The following is a 21,072-nucleotide window of genomic DNA, read 5'->3' as shown; positions in this document are numbered from 1 at the left end:
GAGATGGTAGAGGCAGGCACAATAGCATCATTTAAGATATATCTAGATAGATACATGGATGGGCAGGGAGCAAAGGGAGACAGACCCTTGGAAAATTGATGACAGGTTTAGATGGAGGATATGGACCAGTGCAGGCTAGTAGGGCCGAAGGGCCAGTTCTTGTGCTGTAATTTTCGTTGCTCTTTGATCTTTGAACTGAGGAAACTCAAAGGAACAGAGTGATCTTGGGGTGCTTCTCCACTGATCCCTGAATGTGGCAAGACAGGTTAACAGAGCAGTTATGAAGGCACAGGGGACACTTGCCTTTGTCATGTCAGATATTGGTTATAAAAGCATGAGGAGATGTTGCAGTTAAGCAGAACATTGGCTAGGCCACAGCTAGAGTACTGTGTGCTGTTCAGGTCACCACACTGTAGGAAGGAGGTGGTTGCACTGGATGGAGTACAGAGGAGAATCACCAGGATGTTGCATGGGATGGAACCTCTCAGTGATGAAGAGAAATTGGATCAGCTCAGGTTGTTTCCTTCAGAGCAGAGAAGGTGGAGGGGCGACCTGATCGAGGTGTATAAGGTTATGAGGGGAATGGACAGGGAGGAGAGAAAGCAGCTGTTCTCCTTCTTGGGAGGGTCAATAACAAGTTGGCTCACATTCAATGTCAAAGATAGGAGGTTTCAAGATGTAGTGGGGGTCTGGAATGCACAGCCTGGGAGGGTAGTTGAGGTGGGAAACCTCACAAACTTTAAAAAGTACTTGGGTGAGCAGTTGAAATAACATAACATTCAAGCTATGGGCCTCATGTTGGAAAGTGGGACTGGTGTAGGTTTAGTGTAGTTTGGCTGGTACACAGTTAATGGGCTGAAGGGCCTCTTCTGTACTGTGTGATTTTATGATTCTGTTGTGTGCAGTTTTGGTCTCCTTAGCTGAGTAAGGATGTTCTGGCTGTGGGGGGAGGGCAGCGAAGATTTACCAGACTGATTCCTGGGATGACAGCACTTAGATCTGATGAGAAACTGGATCAGTTAGGACTATATTCACTGGAGGTTAGAAATTTGAGAGGAATCACATTGAAACCTGTAAAATCCTAACAGGACAAGACCGGAAAACACAGGAATTATGTTCCTGATGACTGGAGAGTCTAGAACCAGGAATTTCAGTTTAAAGAAAAGGGAAAGGCCATTTCGGACTGCGATGAGGAGACATTTCTTTAGCCAGAGAGTGGGAAGCTAGTGGAATATTCTGTCACAGAAAGCAGTCAAGCCCAAAACATTAAATGTTTTCAAGAAGGCGACATATAGATCTTAAGTCTAAAGGGATTAAAGGTTATGGAGAAAAAGTGGGAACAGGGGACTAAGTTGGATGATCAGCCATAGTCATATTGACTGACAGAGCAGACTCGAAGGGCTGAATGGCCTCCTCCTGCTCCTAGTTCCTTTGTTTCTCTGTTTGAGAGACTGTTCATAAACATGGAAACCTATGGAATCATAGAGTCATAGAGTCATCGAGTCCTACAGCGCAGAGACAGGCCCTTTGGCCCAAACTGGACCGTGCTGACCAAAATGTCCATCCACACTAACCCCATTTCCCTGCACTTGGCCCATATCCTTCAAATTACATACTATCTATGTATTTGTCCAAATGCCTTTTAAATGTTGTTAATGTACCCACCTCAATCACTTCCACTGGCAGCTCATTCCATATGAGTACCACCCTCTGTGTAAAAATGTTGCCCCTCAGGTTCCCGTTTATTCTAACTTTCAACTGATGCCCTCTATTCCTTGATTCCCCAACCCTATCTCTGTAACCTCCTCCAAACTGCCTCACTCAGTGTGATCAACAATCTTGGATATATGGCTGTCTATTCCTTCATCCAAGTCTGGGACAAAGACTGAGTGCATTCACCCTATCCATGTCTCTCAAGATCTTATACACTTCTAAAAGATTCCCCTTTAGTCTCCGACACTCTTAAGAAAAATGTCCTCGCTTGTCCAACCTCACCCAAAAACTCAGATGTTGAAACCTGGCAACATCCTTGTAAATTTATTCTGCACTCTTTCCAGTTTAATAATATCCTTCATATAACAAGGTGACCAAAGCTGAACACAATACTCCAAGGGCAGCCTCACCAACGTCATGTACAATTGAAACATAACTTCCCAACTTCTACACCCAGTGCCCTGACTGATGACGGCCAGTGTGCCAAAAGCCTGCTTCACTGCCCTGTCTAACTGTGACTCAACTTTCAGAGAACTGTGCACCTGAACTCCGAGATCCCACTGTTCCACTACAGTCCTGAAGGCCTTACCATTCACCATGAAACTCCTACCTTGATTTAACTTCCCAAAATGCAAGACCTCATACTTATCTACATGATGGGTGGCACGGTGGCACAGTGGTTAGCACTGCTGCCTCACAGCGCCAGAGACCCGGGTTCAATTCCCGCCTCTGGCGACTCTCTGTGTGGAGTTTGCACATTCTCCCCGTGGGTTTCTCCGGGTGCTCTGGTTTCCTCCCACAATCCAAAAATGTGCAGGTTAGGTGAATTGGCCATGCTAAATTGCCCGTAGTGTTAGGTGAAGAGGTAAATGTAGGGGAATGGGTCTGGGTGGGTTGCGCTTCGGCGGGTCGGTGTGGACTTGTTGGGCCGAAGGGCCTGTTTCCACACTGTAAGTAATCTAATCTAATCTAATCTAATCTAAACTCAATTTATCATTTCTTTTCCCACTTCCACAGCTGATCAAGGTCCTGCTGCAATATCTGATAACCTTCCTCATTGCCCACAATACCGGCTATTGTAATGTCTTCTAAATCATTGATATTGATAACAAAGAGTAATGGGCCCAGCATCAATCCTGAGGCACTCCACTAGACACAGGCCTCCAGTCTGACAAGTATCCTTCCACTCTGTCCCTCTGCTTTCTCCCATTCTTGCCAGTTAGAGAAAAGTCAGGAATTAGTTTGGAGGTGGGAGACAGAGAGGAGGGATAATGTGTGTGCTCTCCAATGAGCAAAATGTGGATAGTGGTGTCCCCAGGGAACTGGGCTGGAACCTCAGCATTTCACGATATTTCTAAATGACTTGGATGAAGGAATAGACAGCCATATATCCAAGATTGTTGATCACACTGAGTGAGGCAGTTTGGAGGAGGTTACAGAGATAGGGAGAGTGGAGGACAGGGAGGGACTTGAGAACAAGGATGAGAATTTGAAAATCGAGGTGTTGCTGGACCAAGAGCCAATGTAGGCACAGGGTGCAGGGGGTTGGGGGAATGGGGTTTGGTGTGAGTTTGGATATGGGCAGCAGAATTTGGGATGAGCTGAAGGATACGGAGGGCAGTGGCTGTGATGTGTGCAAGCACAACATTGGTATGGTCATGTTTGGAGTCCCATGGACATGACAGAGATTTTCAGTGGCTGATCTTTGTGATGTGGAGGATATGGGGCTCAGATCAGCCTCAAAGATGAGGCCAAGTTTGTAAAGAGTCTGGTTGAGCAGCAGATAGTGCCCAGGGAGAGGGATGGAGTTTATACCAGGATCTGAAGGGGATGGCTTTGATCTTCCCAATGTGTTTCACAGTGAGCCTGGCTCCTCAGTCCTGACTGCTCTTAGCTGCTGTGATTGTCACTGATTGGACACTTATTATTAGATAGTCTGACCACAGCAGAAAGCCCCAGTGTAAAAAATAACTGCAAAGACTGTCAGATCGCAAGGTTGAAACTTCACCAAAAGAGGAAGTGAAAGAAGGAGCTCGGAGCAGCTGGACGTTTGTTACTGAGACAGGAGAAAACTGTGAATTGTCTGCAATCCCTGGAATCTGACAGCACAGGAGGCTGGTTCTGGGACTTTTCTTTTCAGAAACAGCACAGTGATGGAAAAAAGGACAGTCACTCTCTCACAAACATACACGCCTGCACTCAGAGATCAGAAACAGAATCCAGCAGCAGCTATGTCTCCAAGCTGTGAAACCTGCACAGAATTGTTCCCTCATTCAGTTTTTAACTGGCAGGATAGACCAAGCAGGAAAGGCAACACAGTGGTGTGTACAGTCAGAAGGGAGTTGCCCTGGGAGTCCTCACCATTAACTATGGAACCCATGAAGCCTCATGACAGCAGGTCAAACATAGGGAAGGAAACCTCCTGCTGATTACCACACAGCACCACCCTCCCCTCCAACCTCAACTGAGCAGTCAGTCCTCCTCCATGTTGAACAACACTTGGAGGGAGCACTGAGGGTGGGAAGGATGCAGGATATATTCTGAGTAAGGGACTTCAAAGCCCACCATCAAGAGCTGCTCGGAAGCATCACTACTGAGCAAACTGGTCAAGTTCCGCCTGATTCAGCTGCTAGACTGGACTTGAGGCAGGTGGTGAGTGAACCAACAAGAGGGAAAAACAGACTCACTATCACCCTCACCAATCTGCCTGCTGCTGGTGTATTTGTCCATGACAGTATCAGTAAGGGTGACCACTGCACAGTCCGTGTGGAGACAAAATCCCATCTTCACATTGAGATTACATTGCATTTTGTTGGGCAAGAGATACAGAATCTCAGGAAGAACTTTTTTTAGCAGCAATTGGTAATGACTTGGAAATTAGTGCCCATTCAGGTGAGGCAGGTGAAGACACTCAGTGATTGCAATGGCAGATTGGATGGGCTCTTGATGGAAATAAACCTGCAAGGCTCTGGGGGTCGAGCAGGGGAGGGGGTGGGACTGACTGGATTGCTCCATGAAATGACAGCATTTGCTCACTTAGTCTCACCTTTACACAAAGACTGGGAGAAACAGACAAACCAGTTCACAGAAGAGTGTTTTCTCAAGCAAAACACTCTTGAACCAACTCAGAGAACACGCCAGACTAGATTAACGAGAATAAATCAGCAAATCAATGGCAAGGGAACAGTGAACCAAAAGTGATGGAACTGAACAGTATATTCAATAGCACAAACAATGAGAGGGAAAGGGATGAAGGGCAGGAGGACAGAGAGCATGCAGTAGGGGTCTGAAGGCTCTGCTGTCAATGGTGGGATGGTGGAAGCAGCAATGGGCAGGAGACCAGAGACAGAAGGTGGAAGGGGGAGGGAGGGAATGTGAGTCTACAGCAGGACACAGAGTGAGGGAGGACGGAGACCATGGAGGCAATTGGCTGTCTGTGAGGTCAGATTCTGGAACAACTGTAGTTGTAAGACAGGGAAGGGACCACTCCATATCAGACAAGTTGGGGTTTATGGAATGTGGCTTCAGGAAGCTGGGAGAGGACATTGAAATCATAGAGTCAGGAGATGGGACGAGCAGGAATTGGGGTTTCTGTGGTCAAGAGGCTGAGGTAGTGTGGAGACAAACAATGTTGTTCAGATTGAAATAAGAGACCTACGTGATGGACAGGATGTGGGGTTTGCAGCTCAGGTACTGGACAGTCCAGTGGGAAGGAGGCCCATGTTTACTGTTTATTGGTCCTATGGGAAGGTGCCCCATGTTTACTTCATCATAGAGTCATAGAGGTTTACAGCGTGGCAGCAGGCCCTTCAGCTCTACTCATCCATGCCGACCAAGTTTCCAAAACTGAACTAGTCCCATTTGCCTGTGTTTGGCCCAATCCTCTCTAAATCCTTCCTATCCATGTTCCTGTAAAAATGTCCTTGAAATGTAGTAACTGTACTCCCCTCTCCCACTTCCTTTGGCAGCTCATTGCACATACACACCAACCTCTGTGTGAAAACGTTGTCTCTCAGGCCCCTTCTAATTCTTTCCCCTCTCAACTTAAACCTATTCCTTCTCGTATTGGACTCTCCTACCCTGGGGAAAAAAAAACTTTGGCTATTCACCTTATCTATGGCCCTAATGATTCTATAAACCTCTCTAAGGTCACCCCTCAATCTCCTGCATTCACTGGAAAAATCTCTCGGCCTGTCCATCCTCACCGTGTAATTCAAACTCACCAACCTTGCTAATATCACTGTTAATCTTTCTTTTATCCAAACCAGTGTAATAACTTCCTTCCTATAGCAGGGTGAGCTGGAATGCACGCAGTGTCCAAATGTGGACTTCCCAAAGCCTTGTACAGCTGTAACATGATGTCCCAGCTCCTGTACTCCCTGCTTTGACCAGTGAAGGTGAGCGTGCCAAATACCCTCTTCACCACCCTGTCTACCTGTGACACCACTTTCAAGAAACTATGTACCTGTACCCCTCAGTCTCTCTGTTCAACAACACTCCCCATGGCTCCACCATTAATTGTGTAATTCCTGCCCTGGTTGGTCTTACCAAAATGAAACTCCTTGTATTTATCGAAATTAAGCTCCATCTAGATTTGTTGACCCACTGGCCCAGTTGATGAAGATGACATTGCACTCTTAGATAACCTTCTTCCCTGTCCACGATGCCAAAACTTTTAATGTCAGCCACAAACTTACTGACTATTCCTGCTATTTTCTCATCCAAATTGTTCATATAAATGATGAACAACAGTGGATCCAGGATCGATTCATGTGGCAGACGGCTGGTCACTGGCCTCCAGTCTGAAGAACAACCCTCTCTCACCAGCCTCTGCCTCCTACCATCAGGCCCATTTTATATCCAATTGGTTAGCTCTCCCTGGATCCTCTGTGATATAATCTTACTAAGCAGTCTACAATGGGGAACCTTGTCTAAGGCCTTGCTAAAGTCCATGTCGACGATGTGTACTGATCTATCTTAATCCATCTATTTCTTCAAAAACTCAACTATCCACTTGTCTCCATTAGAAGGACAAGTGAATAGGAGGCCCACATTTACTGGTCTTTATCGGAGGCTCAAGCAGGAACGATGCCCATGTTTACTGGTCTCTATTGGGAGCTTCAGTGGGAAGAAGGCCCATGTCTCTCCATGGGGCACTCTCGTGAACTGACGTCCATGTTTACTGGACTCTGTTGGAGAGTCCAGTGCAGCGTGGACACCATGGTGGGTGTGGGATTCAGTTCCTTTCTGTTGTAACTGTGTGATGGTCCAACCCTCATTCCAGTAAAACACTCTGACTCAGAGACTGATCATGGAAGGAGAAGGACAGGGGAAGGGATTGGAACATGTTGTGAATGGACAGGATGGTCAGTCGGTCAGAGTCTGTCCTGTCCCTCCAGCTCACACTGATGGCCTGAGGATCTCCTCTCTCTGCTGGGCCTTCATGGAATGAGGTTTGTGTCCAAACCAGTCCCCAGTGAGAATCGGCCAACAGCACAAAACTGCCCTTCATTTATCAAGAATCTGTCCATCTTCCTGAGAGATACCAAAACCTGGTCAATGTAGAAATGGGCCTTTACTCCAGGAGAAGACATGCCTCTGGGGTCAAGGGTTAACATCCATTTGTGGGGCAGAGCAGAGGGAGATTTATCCTGAATTCAACTGTCACCACCCGGGACACTGTGAGAAAGAGAGAGAAGCGAGACAGAGAGAGAAATAGAGGTCGATTTGGATGCGGAGATGAAGGGAGAGACAGAGGGAGAAATAGAGAGGGGTAGATAACATTTGGAGGCTTTCAATTGAAGTGAGAGATGGAGCGAGTGACAGAGACAGTGAGAGATGGAGAAAGATTATGAGACGGAGTGAGGAAGCGTGAGTGAGTTGGAGAGAGTGGCTATGAGACAGAGTGAGAGAGAGAGAATATGAGAGAGATTAACAGTGGGAGAGAGAGATAGATGTAGAGAGATCAAAGTAGCAGATGTGAGACAGAAAGGGGAAAAGAGAGAGAGAGAGAGAGAGGTCCTGGTCACCACATTCTGGGAAGGATGTGATTGTACTTGAGAGGGGGCAGAGGAGCTTTTCCAGGATGCTGCCTGGGATGGAGGGTCAGCTATGAGGAAAGATTGGAAAGGTTGGGGCTGTTTTCCTTGGAGCATTGAAGGTTGAGAGGGACCTGACAGAGAGGTATAAGATAATTGTTGGCAGTGATATGTTGCACAGGAAGGCACTTTATACACGAGTAAAGGGCTCAATAACCAGGGACAGAGATTGAAGGTAACACAGACATGGACACAAAGAAACTCGGAGCTGGAGCAGGCCATTCGGCCCTTTGAGTCTTGTGTGTCATTCAGTATGATCATGGCTGACCCTCTTTCTCAATGCGATGTTCCTGCTTTCTCCCCATTTCCTTCATGCCATTAAAATGCAAAACAACTATCTCTCTTTTTTTCTAGAACATATTCAGTTCCTTATCCTCCTCAGCCATTTGTGGTAGAGAATTCATCAGGTTGACCATCCTCTGAGTGAAGAAATGTTTCCTCATCTCAGTCCTAAATGGTCTACCCCGTATCTCTCTGAGACTGTGTCCCCTGGTTCCAGACTCCCCAACCAGGGGAAACCTCCTCCCTGCCCGGGCCTGTTAGAATTTTATATGTTTCAATCAGATCCCATCTCATCCTCGAGTGAATTTAGGCCCAGTCGAGTTGCAGAGTGAGAGGAGAATTGAGGAGAAATGTTTTCACCCAGAGGGTGGTGGGAGTCTGGAACTCACTGCCTGAAAGGCTGGTTGACTCACAAACTCTCGTGACATTGGAGCAGTGTTTAGATATTCCCTTGTGTTGCTGTAACCTCCAGGGTAATGGGCCAAGAGCTGGAGGATGGGATTAGTGTCATCAGATCGCTGTTTAACAGCACAGATACAATGGGCCAAATGGCCTCATTCAGTGCTGTTCCCATCAATCACTCTCTGAGACAAAGAGAGAGAGAGAGAGTGAGAAGAGGAAGTGTGAGGAGCTGACGTGGCTCTCTCTGCCTGATGCCATTTACATACTGAAGAACACCCAGTCAGACTCTCACAGGCTGCAGCTTTATAAAGCAGAGCCCAGTGAAGGGAGAGTTTATCAGGAACCAGGCACAGGGACAGGAGCACACACCATGATTTCACACATCCAGCTGATCTGGCCCCTGGCATTCTGTGTCGCAGGTACAAATCTCTCTCCTTCCACCTTGAATTTTTAGCTGCTCTCCATTTCACTCCAATTCCACTGACTTGTGATTGAAGGGAAAATGCTGAAACCAGAGGAATGCTCAGTGTCTCCAACAATCTCTCATTTGACTGGCTCTTTCTGTGACAGTTCTGACTTCACTGTGTTTCTCTCTGACCCCTCAGGTATCAGTGGGGACATCACCATGACCCAGTCTCCCCCGTTGCTGTCAGTGGGACTGGGCCAGACCGTAACCATCACCTGTACGGCCAGTCAATCTGTTAGCAAGTGGGTGAGATGGTTCCAGCAGCGAGAAGGTCAGAAACCCTCTCTCCTGATCTATGATGCAACAACTCGATTCACAGGAGTCTCCAATCAATTCACTGGCAGTGGATCAGGGACCAGTTTCACCCTGAAAATCAGCAACGTTCAGAATGAGGATGTCGCTGACTATTACTGTATGCAGCATAGCAGCTCCCCCTACACAGTGATACAGAGCCATACAAAATCACCTCCTGTACTGACACATCCACAGTTATATAAAATGCATAATAATGGACACACAGTCCCACCGCCTGAACTGACATATCCCACAGTTAGATACAAATGAAACTGAACAAATTACCCCATGCTGGGATGGTCACTGTCTGCTACACACTCCAGTCCCTATGGTGTCTCAATGCTCACTTAAGGCCTCAAGTTTCCCTCTTCCACTCCATGGCCACATGGGAAGAACAGCTGCAAGATTTAACAACGAAAAATAAAGTTCACAACCCAGAGGCAGAGACAGAAAGACACAAAAAGAGGGTGGGAGTGATCAACAGACTGTGAGATAGGGAGAGGGTGAGAATGACAGAGGGAAGCAGAGAGCTGAGGTTTTTGTACAGCCTCTGCACTGGGAGCTCTCACTGTGGCAGACTTTCGGTAAAGGAACCAAGCTCAGACTGAGTAAGTAAACCTCATTCCTCCGTTAATAACCCTTTCAATACTGAAACTTTCTAAAATACAAATGCTGAATTGTTGCAGGTGTTACTGGGGAGCTGCAGTGAATGAAATGGTTGATTGAGGAGCACTGTGTCTAACAGGGTGTCCAGCTGTACCTCTTTAGTTCCATTGCCCCCTTTGAGCAGTAAGATATAAGTCAGTCAGTTTTCCTCACCGTGTGGAGGAGCTCTGTCCATTTGCAGCCTGTGGTCCCATTCCTGCAGCATGGAGTGAAATCAGTGAGTAGCCTCCTGCCAGTCTCAGTGTGACGGACACGGGCAGAGTTTGATGTGAGCTCTGGCTCCCTGTCCCAGTCTCTGATCTCACTGACCTCAGCAGCAGCAGCAGCAGCAGCAGCACAGTGAGACACCGAGCTCCCACCTCCCCCAGCTTTAACTCTGCTCAATCACACAATCACAGAATTGTTACAGTGCACACGGAGGCCATTCTGTCATCCTGTCTGTACTGGCTCTCTGAATGAGCAATTCACTGAGTGTCATTCTCCTGCCTTCTCCCTGTCACCCTGCACATTGTTCCTTTTCAAATAACAGTCTCATTCCCTTCGGAATGTTTCAATTGAAGCTGCCTCCACCACACTCTCAGGCAGTGCATTCCACACCTTAACCACCCACTGGCTGAAAATGTTTTCCCTCGTCTCACTTTTGTTTCTTTTACCAATTATTTTCAATCCATGGCCTCTCCCTCTCAGTTCTTTCTCAGGTGGGAACATTTTCTCCTGGTTTACTCTGTTCAGACCCCTCCTGATTTCTCGATCAAATCTCCTCTCTGCCTTCTCTTCTCCAATGAAGACAGTCCCAACTTCTTCAGTCTATCTTCATAACTAACATCCCTCATCCTCGATGGGTCAGATAGCCCACTCCTGCTCCTATTTCTCATGTTCTTATTATCTTATCTTCCAATGTGAGAGACACACATCAGATTCCCACTTAACACTCTGTGGCTGTACCTTCCCAGTCTTATTCCCAACACTCCGTGCAGTCCCTTACACAGTGACCCTGATTTAGAATTTATTACTCTCTCTCCCTCGCTCTGAAACTGGGTCAGAAGTTCTATTCCTTATTCTGGTGCTATCTATCTCTCCCAGGATTCTGTGCACCTCTGTGTTCCTCTCTGGTATTACCTCTTGGCTCCCACAGCCCAGCCAAGTTAGTTTAAACCCTCTCCAACAGCACGACTACATCACCCAAAGGAACTCAGTCCCAGGTCTGTTCAGGAGCAACCCGTCTGGTCTGTACATGTCCATCTCCCCCCAAAGCCAGTCCCAATGTTCACATAATCGAAAGCCCTTCCTCCTGGACTGTCTTTTCAGTTCCACATTCACCTGTGCTATCCTCCTCTTTCTTTTCTCACTTGCATGGGGCACTGGGGTAATCTTGGAGATTCCTACTTTTGAGCTCCTGCTGCTAATTCCCTCTGGAATTCCTAAATTCTGACTGGAGGACCACATCCCTTTTCTCCCTCTGTCACTGGGACCGATGTGGACCATGACTGCTGACTGTTCCCCGTCTCCCCTCAGGGTGCTCTGCAGCTGCTCAGTGACAGCCTTGACCCTGGCACCAGGGAGACAACACACCATCCTGGAATCCCATCTGCAGCTACAGAAACACCTATCGATTGCCCTCACTCTTGATTCTCCTCTCACTATCGCTCTTCCAGTCTTCCTTGTGCCCCCCTGTACAGCTGAGCCCCCCGTGGTGCCAGGGACTTGGCTCTTGCTGCACTCCCCAGATGAACCATCATTCTGATCAGGATTCCAAACTGAATCCTGGTTGGAGAGTGGGATGCACTCACGGGATTCCTGTACTAGCTGCCTGATCCTTTTGGACTGTCTGCTGCTCCCCCCTTCCCTCTCTCCCTGCATACTCTGAAGCTGCAGAGTGACCACATCTAGAAATGTGCTCTCCACGGAGCTCTCAGCCTCACGGACACTCCGCACTGACACCAGCTGCTGCTCAAGCTCCAAAACCCAGAGTTCCAACTACAGTCACTGACCACACTTCCTGTGCTCATGGTATTCCAGGAAGCAGGACAAGCAGTTCCCTCATGCAGCCTGATGCACACTCTCACCACTCCCTGGTTATCTTTTGTCAAAGTACTTTTGAGAAACAGCAACAGCAGGGCTCACAATCCAGTCCTTTCAATGTCCATAGAATCATAGAATTCCTACAGTATGGAAACAGGCCATTTGGTCCAACAAGTCCACACTGACCCTCCGAACAGTAACCCACCCAGACCCATTACCCTACCTTTTTAACCTACATTTACACCTGACTAATGTACCTAACCTACGCTATGGGCAATTTAGTATGGCCAATTCACCGAACCTGCACAGCTTTGGACTGTGAGAGGAAACCAGAGCACCCGGAGGAAACCCACGCAGTCACAGGGAGAACGTGCAAACTCCACACAGACAGTCGCCCAAGGCTAGAATCAAACCTGGGTCCATAGCGCTGTGAGGCAGCAGGGCTAACCACTAAGTGACCGTACTTCCAGTTTTCCAGGGTTTCAAGGAACCTCTACATAAACCCAAAATACTTAAGATATAGGAGCAGAATTGGGCCAGTCAGAATAGAGTCTGCTCTGCCATTTGATCTTGTGTGATGTGTTCCTCAACCCCATTCTCCTGCATTCTCCTTTTAATGTTTGATCTCCTTACTGATCAAGAACGTATCTGTCTCTGTTTTAAATACTCTCAACATCGTGGCCTCCATAGACCTCTGTGACAATGAGTTCCGCAGATTCACCACCCTGTGGCTGAAGAAATGCCTCCTTATCTCAGTTCTGACGGATCATTCTTCACTCTGAGGCTGTGCCTTCGGGCTCTAGTTTCTTCTACTCGTGGAAACAGCTTCTCCATGTTCTCCAGGCCTCTCAATATTCTATAGTTTCAATAAGATTCCCCCCTCATCTTTCTAAACGCAATTGTATACAGATCCAGAATCCTCAACCACTCTTTATATTCCCAGGACCATTCTTATTCTTTCTCACTTTTTCCTCTGGACCCTCTCCAATGACAGCACATCCTTCCATAATAAGGAGCCCAAAATTCCAAATCTGGTCTGATTAGAGACTTATACAAACTCAGCAGTACACCTCTGATGTTAAAGTTAATGCTAACATTGTAATTGCCTTTCAAACTGCCAATGGTGAACCTGCACGTTAACCTTCAGAGAAACCTGAGCAAGGACTCCCAATTCTCTTTGTGCTTCAGATTTCTGAAATCTTTCCTCACTTAGAAAACAGTCTGTGCCTCTATTCTTCCCACCAAAGTATCTAGCCTCACAAGTTCCCGCATTGTACTCCACCTGCCACTTCTTTGCACATTCTCCTAGCCTGACCAAGTCCTTCTGCAATCTCCCCCACTTCCTCAACTCCACCTATCCTTTCACCAATTTTTGTGTCATCTACAAACATATGAACAATATCTTCAGTTCCTTATCCAGATTGTTAATAGATAGCTGTGGTCCAAACACAGATCCCTGCGGATTGCCACAAAGCACCAACAGACATCCAGAAAAGAATCCCTTTGTCCCTACTCTCGCCTTTGTGCCGGTCAGCCAATCCTCTACCCACCGCAGTGCCTTGCTCCTGACAACATGGGCTCTGATTTGACTTAGCAGTCTCCTTTATTGTACCCTGTCAAAGGCCTTGTGGAAATCCAAATGGATCACATCCACTGGCTCTCCTTTGTCTAACTCACTTGTGACCTCCTCAAAGATTTCTAACAGATTTGTCAGGCATGCCTCCCTTTGATGAAGCTGTGCTGACTCAGCCCAATTTTACCAGGCTGCAATTTTACCAGGTTTCAGGGTGAGATTCCAAATACCTGCAATCTCACCCTTAAGTAGACCTCTAAAATCTTACCAATGACCGAGGTCAGGCTAACCAGCTTATAATGTCCCATCTCTGCCTCCCTCCTTTCTTAAACAGGGATGTTACATTCACTATTTTGAAGTCTTCTGGGACCACCCCTGACTGCAGTGATTTCTGAAAGATCACAGCCAATGGCCCTACAATTACCTTAGCTATCTCCATCAGAACTCTGGTGTGTAGTCCATCGGGTCTGAATGATTTATCCACCTTCAGACCTTTCAGCTGCCTCAACCCCTCCACCTTAGTGATGCCCTCCCCACTCACTTCTGCTCCCAACTCTCTTGAAGGTCAGGTGTGTTGGCTGATATTTTAGTAGTTGAAACTTTATTGCTGGAACAGCACAGCAGGTCAGGCAGCATCCAGGGAACAGGAGATTCGACGTTTCGGGCACAGGCCCTTCTTCAGGAGAAGGGCCTGTGCCCGAAACGTCGAATCTCCTGTTCCCTGGATGCTGCCTGACCTGCTGTGCTGTTCCAGCAATAAAGTTTCAACTTTGATCTCCAGCATCTGCAGACTCACTTTCTCCTTGATATTTTAGTATCATGGTTAGCCAGAGGTGAGGTCCCAGAAGACTGGAGGATAGCGAAGACTGTGCCATTGTTCAAAAAGGGCTGCAAAACATAAGCCTGGGAATTATAAGCTTAATATTTGTGGTGGGTAAGTTGTTTGATAAGATAAGATACGCATGCATTTGAAAAGAGTGGATTTGATTAGGAGTTGTCAGCATGACTTTGTGAGTGGGAGAATATGCCTCACAAATTTGTTAAGGTACTTTGATGAATTGACCAGGAAGGTTGATGAGGGCAGGATGGTAGACGTGGTCTATATGGATTTCAGTGAGGCCTTTGATAAGGTTCCACATGGTAGGCTGTTATGGAAGGTTAGATTGCATGGAATCCAAGGTTACCTGGCAAATTGGATACACGATTGGCTTGATGGTAGAAAGCACAGGGTAACAGGGGAAGGATGCTTATTGTACTGGAGGCCTGTGACTAGTGGAGTGCCTCAGGGGTCAGTGCTGGGCCCATTGCTGTTTGTTATCTGTATCAATGTTTTGGATGAGAATGTACAAGGCATGGTTAGTGAGTTTGCTGATGACACTCAAATAAGCAGCATCGTGGACAGTTATCAGAAATTGCAGCAGGACTTTGCTCAGCTGGGGAAGTGGGCCGAGAAATGACAAATAGAGTTTAATACAGATAAATGTGAGGTCTTGTATTTTGGAAATTTAAAGGAAGGTAGGAGTTTCATGGTGAATGATAGGGCCTTAAGGAATATAGTGGAACAGAGGGTCCTTAGAATTCAGGTAAGCATTCTCTGAAAATGGAGTCACAGTAAATAGAGCAGAGACGAGAGCTTTTTCTGCAGTGCCCTTCATCAGTCAGGGCATTGACTACAGACATTGGGAAGTTATGTTGCAGTTATACAGGACATTGGTGAAGCCACACTTGGAATATTGTGTTCAGTTTTGGTCACCTTGTTACAGGAAGGATGTTATTAACCTGGAAAGAGTGCAGAAGAAATTTGCAAGGATGTTGCCAGGATTCAATGGTTTTGGTTAAAGGGAGAGTACTTTTTTCTTTAGAGTGTAGGAGACTGAGGGAGGACCTCATGAGATCATGAGAGGCTTGGATAGGGTGAATTCACTCGGTCTTTTCCCCAGGGTTTGCGAATATGGACTAGAGCGCATCAGTTTAAGGTGAGAGGGGAAAGAATAAAAGGGAACCTGAGAGGCAACCTTTTTACACAGAGTGTTGTTCGCACAAGGAATGAGCTGCCAGTGGAAGTGGTTGAGGTGGTTACATTAATAACATTTAAAAGGCATTTGGACAAATACAGCAAAGGAAAGGATTCAGAAGGATATGGGCCATGTGCAGGATTAGCGTAAATGGACATTTTGGTTGGCATGGACCAGTTTGGTCCAAATGGCCTGTCTCCATGCTGTAGGACTCTATGACATTGTTATGGACCAGGCCAGACCCTTCGAAACATTTTGAGAATGCAGCCCAGACCTTCCCTTTTCGAATTGTGTTAAGCAAATGTAACCTGGATATTCCAGGATTGATACAACTGGCCAAACTGCTCAGCTTGAAGGAAAAGAGAATTTGTTTACACACAATCAAAAGAAAACAGACTTTAGAATAACTTAACTATTTGAAATCCCAACTGATGAGAAAATGTAACTTGACAAAGAGCTGTTCCAATTTGCTGCAACAGCCTCGGCAAAAAGGTAAATATAAACACAGGGGTTCTTACAGGTGAGGAATTTCAGACAGAGTCCACTGAAAAATGTTGAATTGGGGAACCTTTATCACCAGCAGCTTTCTTTATCCAGGAGCTTCCAACCGACTGTTTGTCAAAAACAGCAAATTGGAAGAACTGGCCACTCTCCTTTTATTGGACAAGTGTTTAATATAAAACCTAAAAGCCTTTTCCCTGACTGCTGCCTTAGGCAGTATCTGTTAGCCATGAGCAAAGTCCCTAACCCAGACAAATTGGAACCTCTGCCTTTACAACCCCTCTTGAAAGAAAATCAAAGGACAACTCAACCTTGTGAAATGAGCAGTATTGTCACACCACTGTGAAAGCTGGTTTAAAGCATCAATGCACTTCTTCCACCATTTCTTTGCTCCCCATTACTACTTCTGCCTTTTCCAGTGGTACAATTTCTATTATTGACTCCCTCTTGCCTTTCATATATCTAAAGGAAAACTCTTGCAATTTTTTTTTGCTACTAGCTCGCTTACCCTTATATTTTATTTACACACCCGTCCTTACTTTTTTTTACTTACTCTCTGCTGTTTTTAAAGGCTTCCCAATCCTCTGGCTTCCCAATAATCTCCACCACATTGCATGTTTTTTCTTTTGCTTTGATGCTGACCCTGACTTCCCTCATCAGCCATGGTTGCCTTGGCCTCCACTCAGTATCTTTCTTCTTCCTTGGGTTGGATTCCTGCTCTGCCTCCCAAATTACTCACAGAAACTCCTGCCATTGCTGCTTCATTCTCTCTTATGCTCAGCTTCCCTTCTTATCAACTCTGGCCAGCTCCTCCCTCATGTCTTTGTAGTTACCTTCAGTTAACTGCATTACCGGTACAACTGACTCCAGATTCTCTGTCACAAACTGCAAGGTGAATTCTGTCATATTACGGTCAATGCCCCCAAGGGATTCCTTCACCCTAAATTCCCTAATCAGGTCTGCTTCATTTGACATCACCCAATCCAGAATTGCCTGTTCCATAGTGAACTCTACCACAAGCTGCTCCAAAAACCATCTCGTAGAATTCCATTAATTCCTTCGCTTGACATCCCCAAACAACTTAATTTTCCAGTCTACCTGCATATTGAAGTCCCTAATGACTATTGTAGCAGGGCCTTTATTACATCCTTCTCTATCTCCTGATTTATTTTCTTCCTCATATCCTGACGACTGCTGGGGGGGAGGGGAGCTGTGCAAAGTTCTCATCATGCTCTTTCTCCCTTGCAACTCCTCAACTCCACCCACACAGATTGAATGCATTCCAACTCAAATCCCTTCTTGTGATTGATCTTATTTAATTTCTTACCAATAAGGTAACCCCACCCCCACCTGCCCATCAGCATGACCTGTCAATCGGATGTGCATCCTTGAGTATTTCATTCCCAGCCCTCAACCCCTCACAGCCATGTCTCTGTGATACTCAAAACATCAAACCTGCCAATTCCAATCTGCGCTACAAGCTCATTTACCTCATTTCGGATACTCCCTGCATTCAGGTACAACACCCTCAGTCCTGCATTGACTGCCCTCCTTTTCATAGTTGTCCCCTTATGCACTATGCCTAAAATTAATTTTCTGACCCTTTCCATAATCTATGTCCTATTCATTATTCTGGGAACTTTATTAACCTCTCCTGAGCCCTGCGTCACTTTAATGATTTTAAAGTCCTTGGGAACCTCAATTTGTGGCATCACTCTGTCTACCTTATTCCGAATGCTTTATCATACAAAGACTTTAAGTTATTTCTACTGTCAAGTTCCCCTGCACGTCTGTATTGCCTTGTTACAATATGACATTCACAAATTCTGATCCTTCCTTTTATTTTCTGGTAACAATCAAACCCATCACTAACCACGAATCCCACCTTCTCCTGTGCCTTTCATTTTCTCACGTTCTGTGCAAGTGAACCCATTTGCTTTCTCTTTGGGTTGACTTCAGGTCAATATTCATCCCTGAAACATCACTGAACATGCTCATAATCTCATTTACGATTGCGCGATATTGCTATGTACAAATTATGTTTTCTGCATTAAACAGTGACCAGTGTTCAGACAAGTCCCTCACTCTCTGTAAATGCTTTGGGAGAGCCTGACATACAAGTCTCTCTTTTGATGCACTGGGAGCCTTTCAGATATCAGAGATGCCATTCCATGGCCCTATTAGACAGACAGCGGGACTGTTTCCCCTGGTGTCCTGGTCAATATTGATTCCCTAATTAGCATCATTAAAAACCTGATCTTCGACTCATTGTCACCCAGTTCTCTGGGATCTTGCTGAGCACAGTCTGGTGGAAAGAGCCAATGCGACATCCTTAGGTGGAGGCAGGTGCAACATAAATGCAAGTCTTTCTTTGAGGTTGGAGTCTCCTGAACCTGACCCTTGCCCATCGGATGCACGCTTCCATCTTCCAGGGAACATGGGATCATTAAGAGCAATGACACTGTCTGATCCCAAGACACTGAGACTCTTTGCAGCCTCACTCTTGACTTTACCCCAGTGCTGAGCTGGAAGATTTGAAACAAAATCTAGAACCTTCTACATGGACACCCAACGTGACTCCTTCCTGAAGTGTGCTGATCCAACTCTGCTCCAGTGTTCTTACATAAAGTTCTCCCGAGCTGTGGGTGATCGGAGGTTTGTTAAAGAGGTGTCGAACTCCACCCCACATACCAGCTCTTGCTCCATAGCTCTGGAGGCTTTGGTGTTTCAAGTGAATATCCAAGTGTTTTTTCAATGTGATGAGGGTTTCTGCCGCACTCACCCTTTCAGCTAGTGAGGTCCTGATCCCACCAGCCACTGGGTGAAAACAATTACTCCTCAACTCCCCTCTAACCCTGCCCCAATTCATTTCAATCTCTCCCCATAGTTATTGCCCTCTGTGCTGATGGAAATCAGTCCTTCCTACCCACTCGATCCAGACCCCTCATCATTTTACACACCTCGATCAAATCTCCCCTCAGCCTCCTGTGTTCCAAAGAAACCAGTCCCAGCCAAACCAATCATTCCTCAAAGCTAATACTCCTCATTCCTGACAAAATCCTCCACTGTCCCCATCTCTAGGGGAATCACATCCTTCCTGCAATGTGGTGACCAGAACTGCACACAGGTCTCTCATTATGCTCTAACTGGGCTTCATTTGAGGTCAGAAGTCACACGACACCAGGTTATAGTCCAACAGGCTTATTTCAAATCACAACCTTTCAGAGCACTGTTCCTTCAGCACTGAAGTCGCTTCACCTGAAGAAGGAGCAGCGTTTCAAAAGCTCGTGATTTTAAATTAACCTGTTGGACTGTACCCTGGTGTTATGTGACTCCTGAACATGTCCACCCCAGTCGGACACCAGAGCCTCCACATCATATCGATAGTTTCACATTTTTGCTGAGACTCTCCCTTTGGGAATGCCACTCTTACTCTTTTGGGAAAAGATTCTGAATGATCTCTGTCTCTGTCTCGTCCTTGGAGGCCTCCCACTGCCCTGTCACTGATCTCCCATCAAGTCGATGGTTCCAGTACACTTTTACCAAATTACCACACAGTTTGGTAAAATGGGTTGTTCCCAAATGAAAACTTTTACACTTGCTCCATGGTTCTCCATTTCCATCCCTACTCTCAATCTCACTGAGTTCCGATCACTGTCACTAAAATGCTCCCCCATTGATAGCCCTTTCAGGTGCCCACATTCATTCCTTAAATGATAGTCCAGGACTGTCCCTTCTCTTTCTGCTGCGTCACCATCACCTTCTCAGGGACAGTTAGGGATGGGCAGCAACTGGCTCTGCCAGTGCCGTACATGTCACAAAAAGCAATTTTTAAAATGCCAGTGCTTTTGTCAGGTATGCTCGGTACTGGATACAAATGTTCAAATGTTTTACCAGTTACTGTTCAGAGAGTTGATGTACCTTCAAAAGGCAGGGATTAAAATTGTTTCTCTTGTCTTTCAGGCCGTGAGAACTCTCAGCCCAAGCTGACCCTGCTGCCCCCCTCCCCGGAGCAGGTCAATGCCAAGGGCACTGCCACCCTGGTGTGCCTTGCCAATCACTTCTATCCCGATGAGCTGGAGGTGCAGTGGAAGAAGGATGGTGCAGTCATTTCGGACGGGGTTCAGACCAGCAACTACCTGCGAGCTTCGGACAGCACCTACAGTGTCAGCAGCCTGTTGACCCTCTCTGGATCTGACTGGGAGTCCAACGCTCGCTTCTCCTGTGCCCTCACCCACGTGACCCTCCCCTCTCCCCTCAGCAAGAGCATCAGGAGATCAGAGTGTGTGTAGAGTGTTCAAGACAGTCCACAGAGGAGACACAACTTTAAACAGAACAGGGCTGAGCTGGCAGGACAAAGGCCATTGTCAGCACTGAATTTCAACTCTCTTCCTTCTCAGGACTGGCTCAGAGACATTTCTGAGCTTCAGGGATTAAGGCAGGTCATTGGGATAGTGTAGAGAAAACCTTACACTTTATCTAGCCCCATGCTTTCCCTGACCTGGATGTGTTTGATGGGGACAGTGTTAATTTGCGATGTCAAGTAAAACCTCTCGAAGATGCTAAAGACTGTCAGCTGTGCAAAAACAATGTGAACCTCAGAAGTCTCTGCTTCAGTAAACCAGATCTCCTTCCTGCTCAGCCATCAGTTCCAATTTAAGGTCTTGTCACTGTTTAAAGGGACAGGATTCTCAGGTTATTGAGAAAATCTCCACAAGTGTTTTCCTCAAGCTTCATTGTGGCTGTGAATTTGTGCAGCTTCCTCTGTCTGGGCTGTTAATTGCTGACTGTTTGCTGTCAATGTCAATCTGGAAAAGGGAATAAAGATGAAGAAGATTCAGTCTCTGTCTTGTGTGTGCTTTGGAAATGGCCACAGCTGAGTCCTCAGGGATAGGTGTATGAAGTGAAAAGCCCCACCCCCGCAGGTATGGAGCAGGAAGAGGAGAATAGAGGGGGCAATGGGGAACACAGTAATCTGATGGGAATTCCCCTGAACACCAACACATCCTTTCAGCACAGCAAGATCCCGAGCCAAGCAGT

General features: G+C 46.5%; 1 gene segment (V, D, J or C); it reads left to right on the top strand.

Moving 5' to 3' along the window:
* The first annotated feature begins 8,858 nt into the window (after positions 1-8,858).
* LOC148149261 (Ig kappa chain V region Mem5-like) lies at positions 8,859-20,865 on the top strand. The segment is given in 4 exon segments: positions 8,859-8,914; positions 9,101-9,396; positions 9,830-9,863; positions 19,996-20,865. Coding segments are annotated over 4 exon segments (708 nt in total).
* The last annotated feature ends 207 nt before the right edge of the window (positions 20,866-21,072 follow it).

This window comes from Chiloscyllium plagiosum, unplaced genomic scaffold, assembly GCF_037043375.1.
Source record: "Chiloscyllium plagiosum isolate Xiang-an unplaced genomic scaffold, Cpla_swu_hap1 HiC_scaffold_9, whole genome shotgun sequence".
NCBI classification, from domain to species: Eukaryota; Metazoa; Chordata; class Chondrichthyes; order Orectolobiformes; family Hemiscylliidae; genus Chiloscyllium; species Chiloscyllium plagiosum.
The sequence above is the reverse complement of the archived record's forward strand: the minus strand, read 5'-3'. Positions and strand labels throughout refer to the sequence as shown.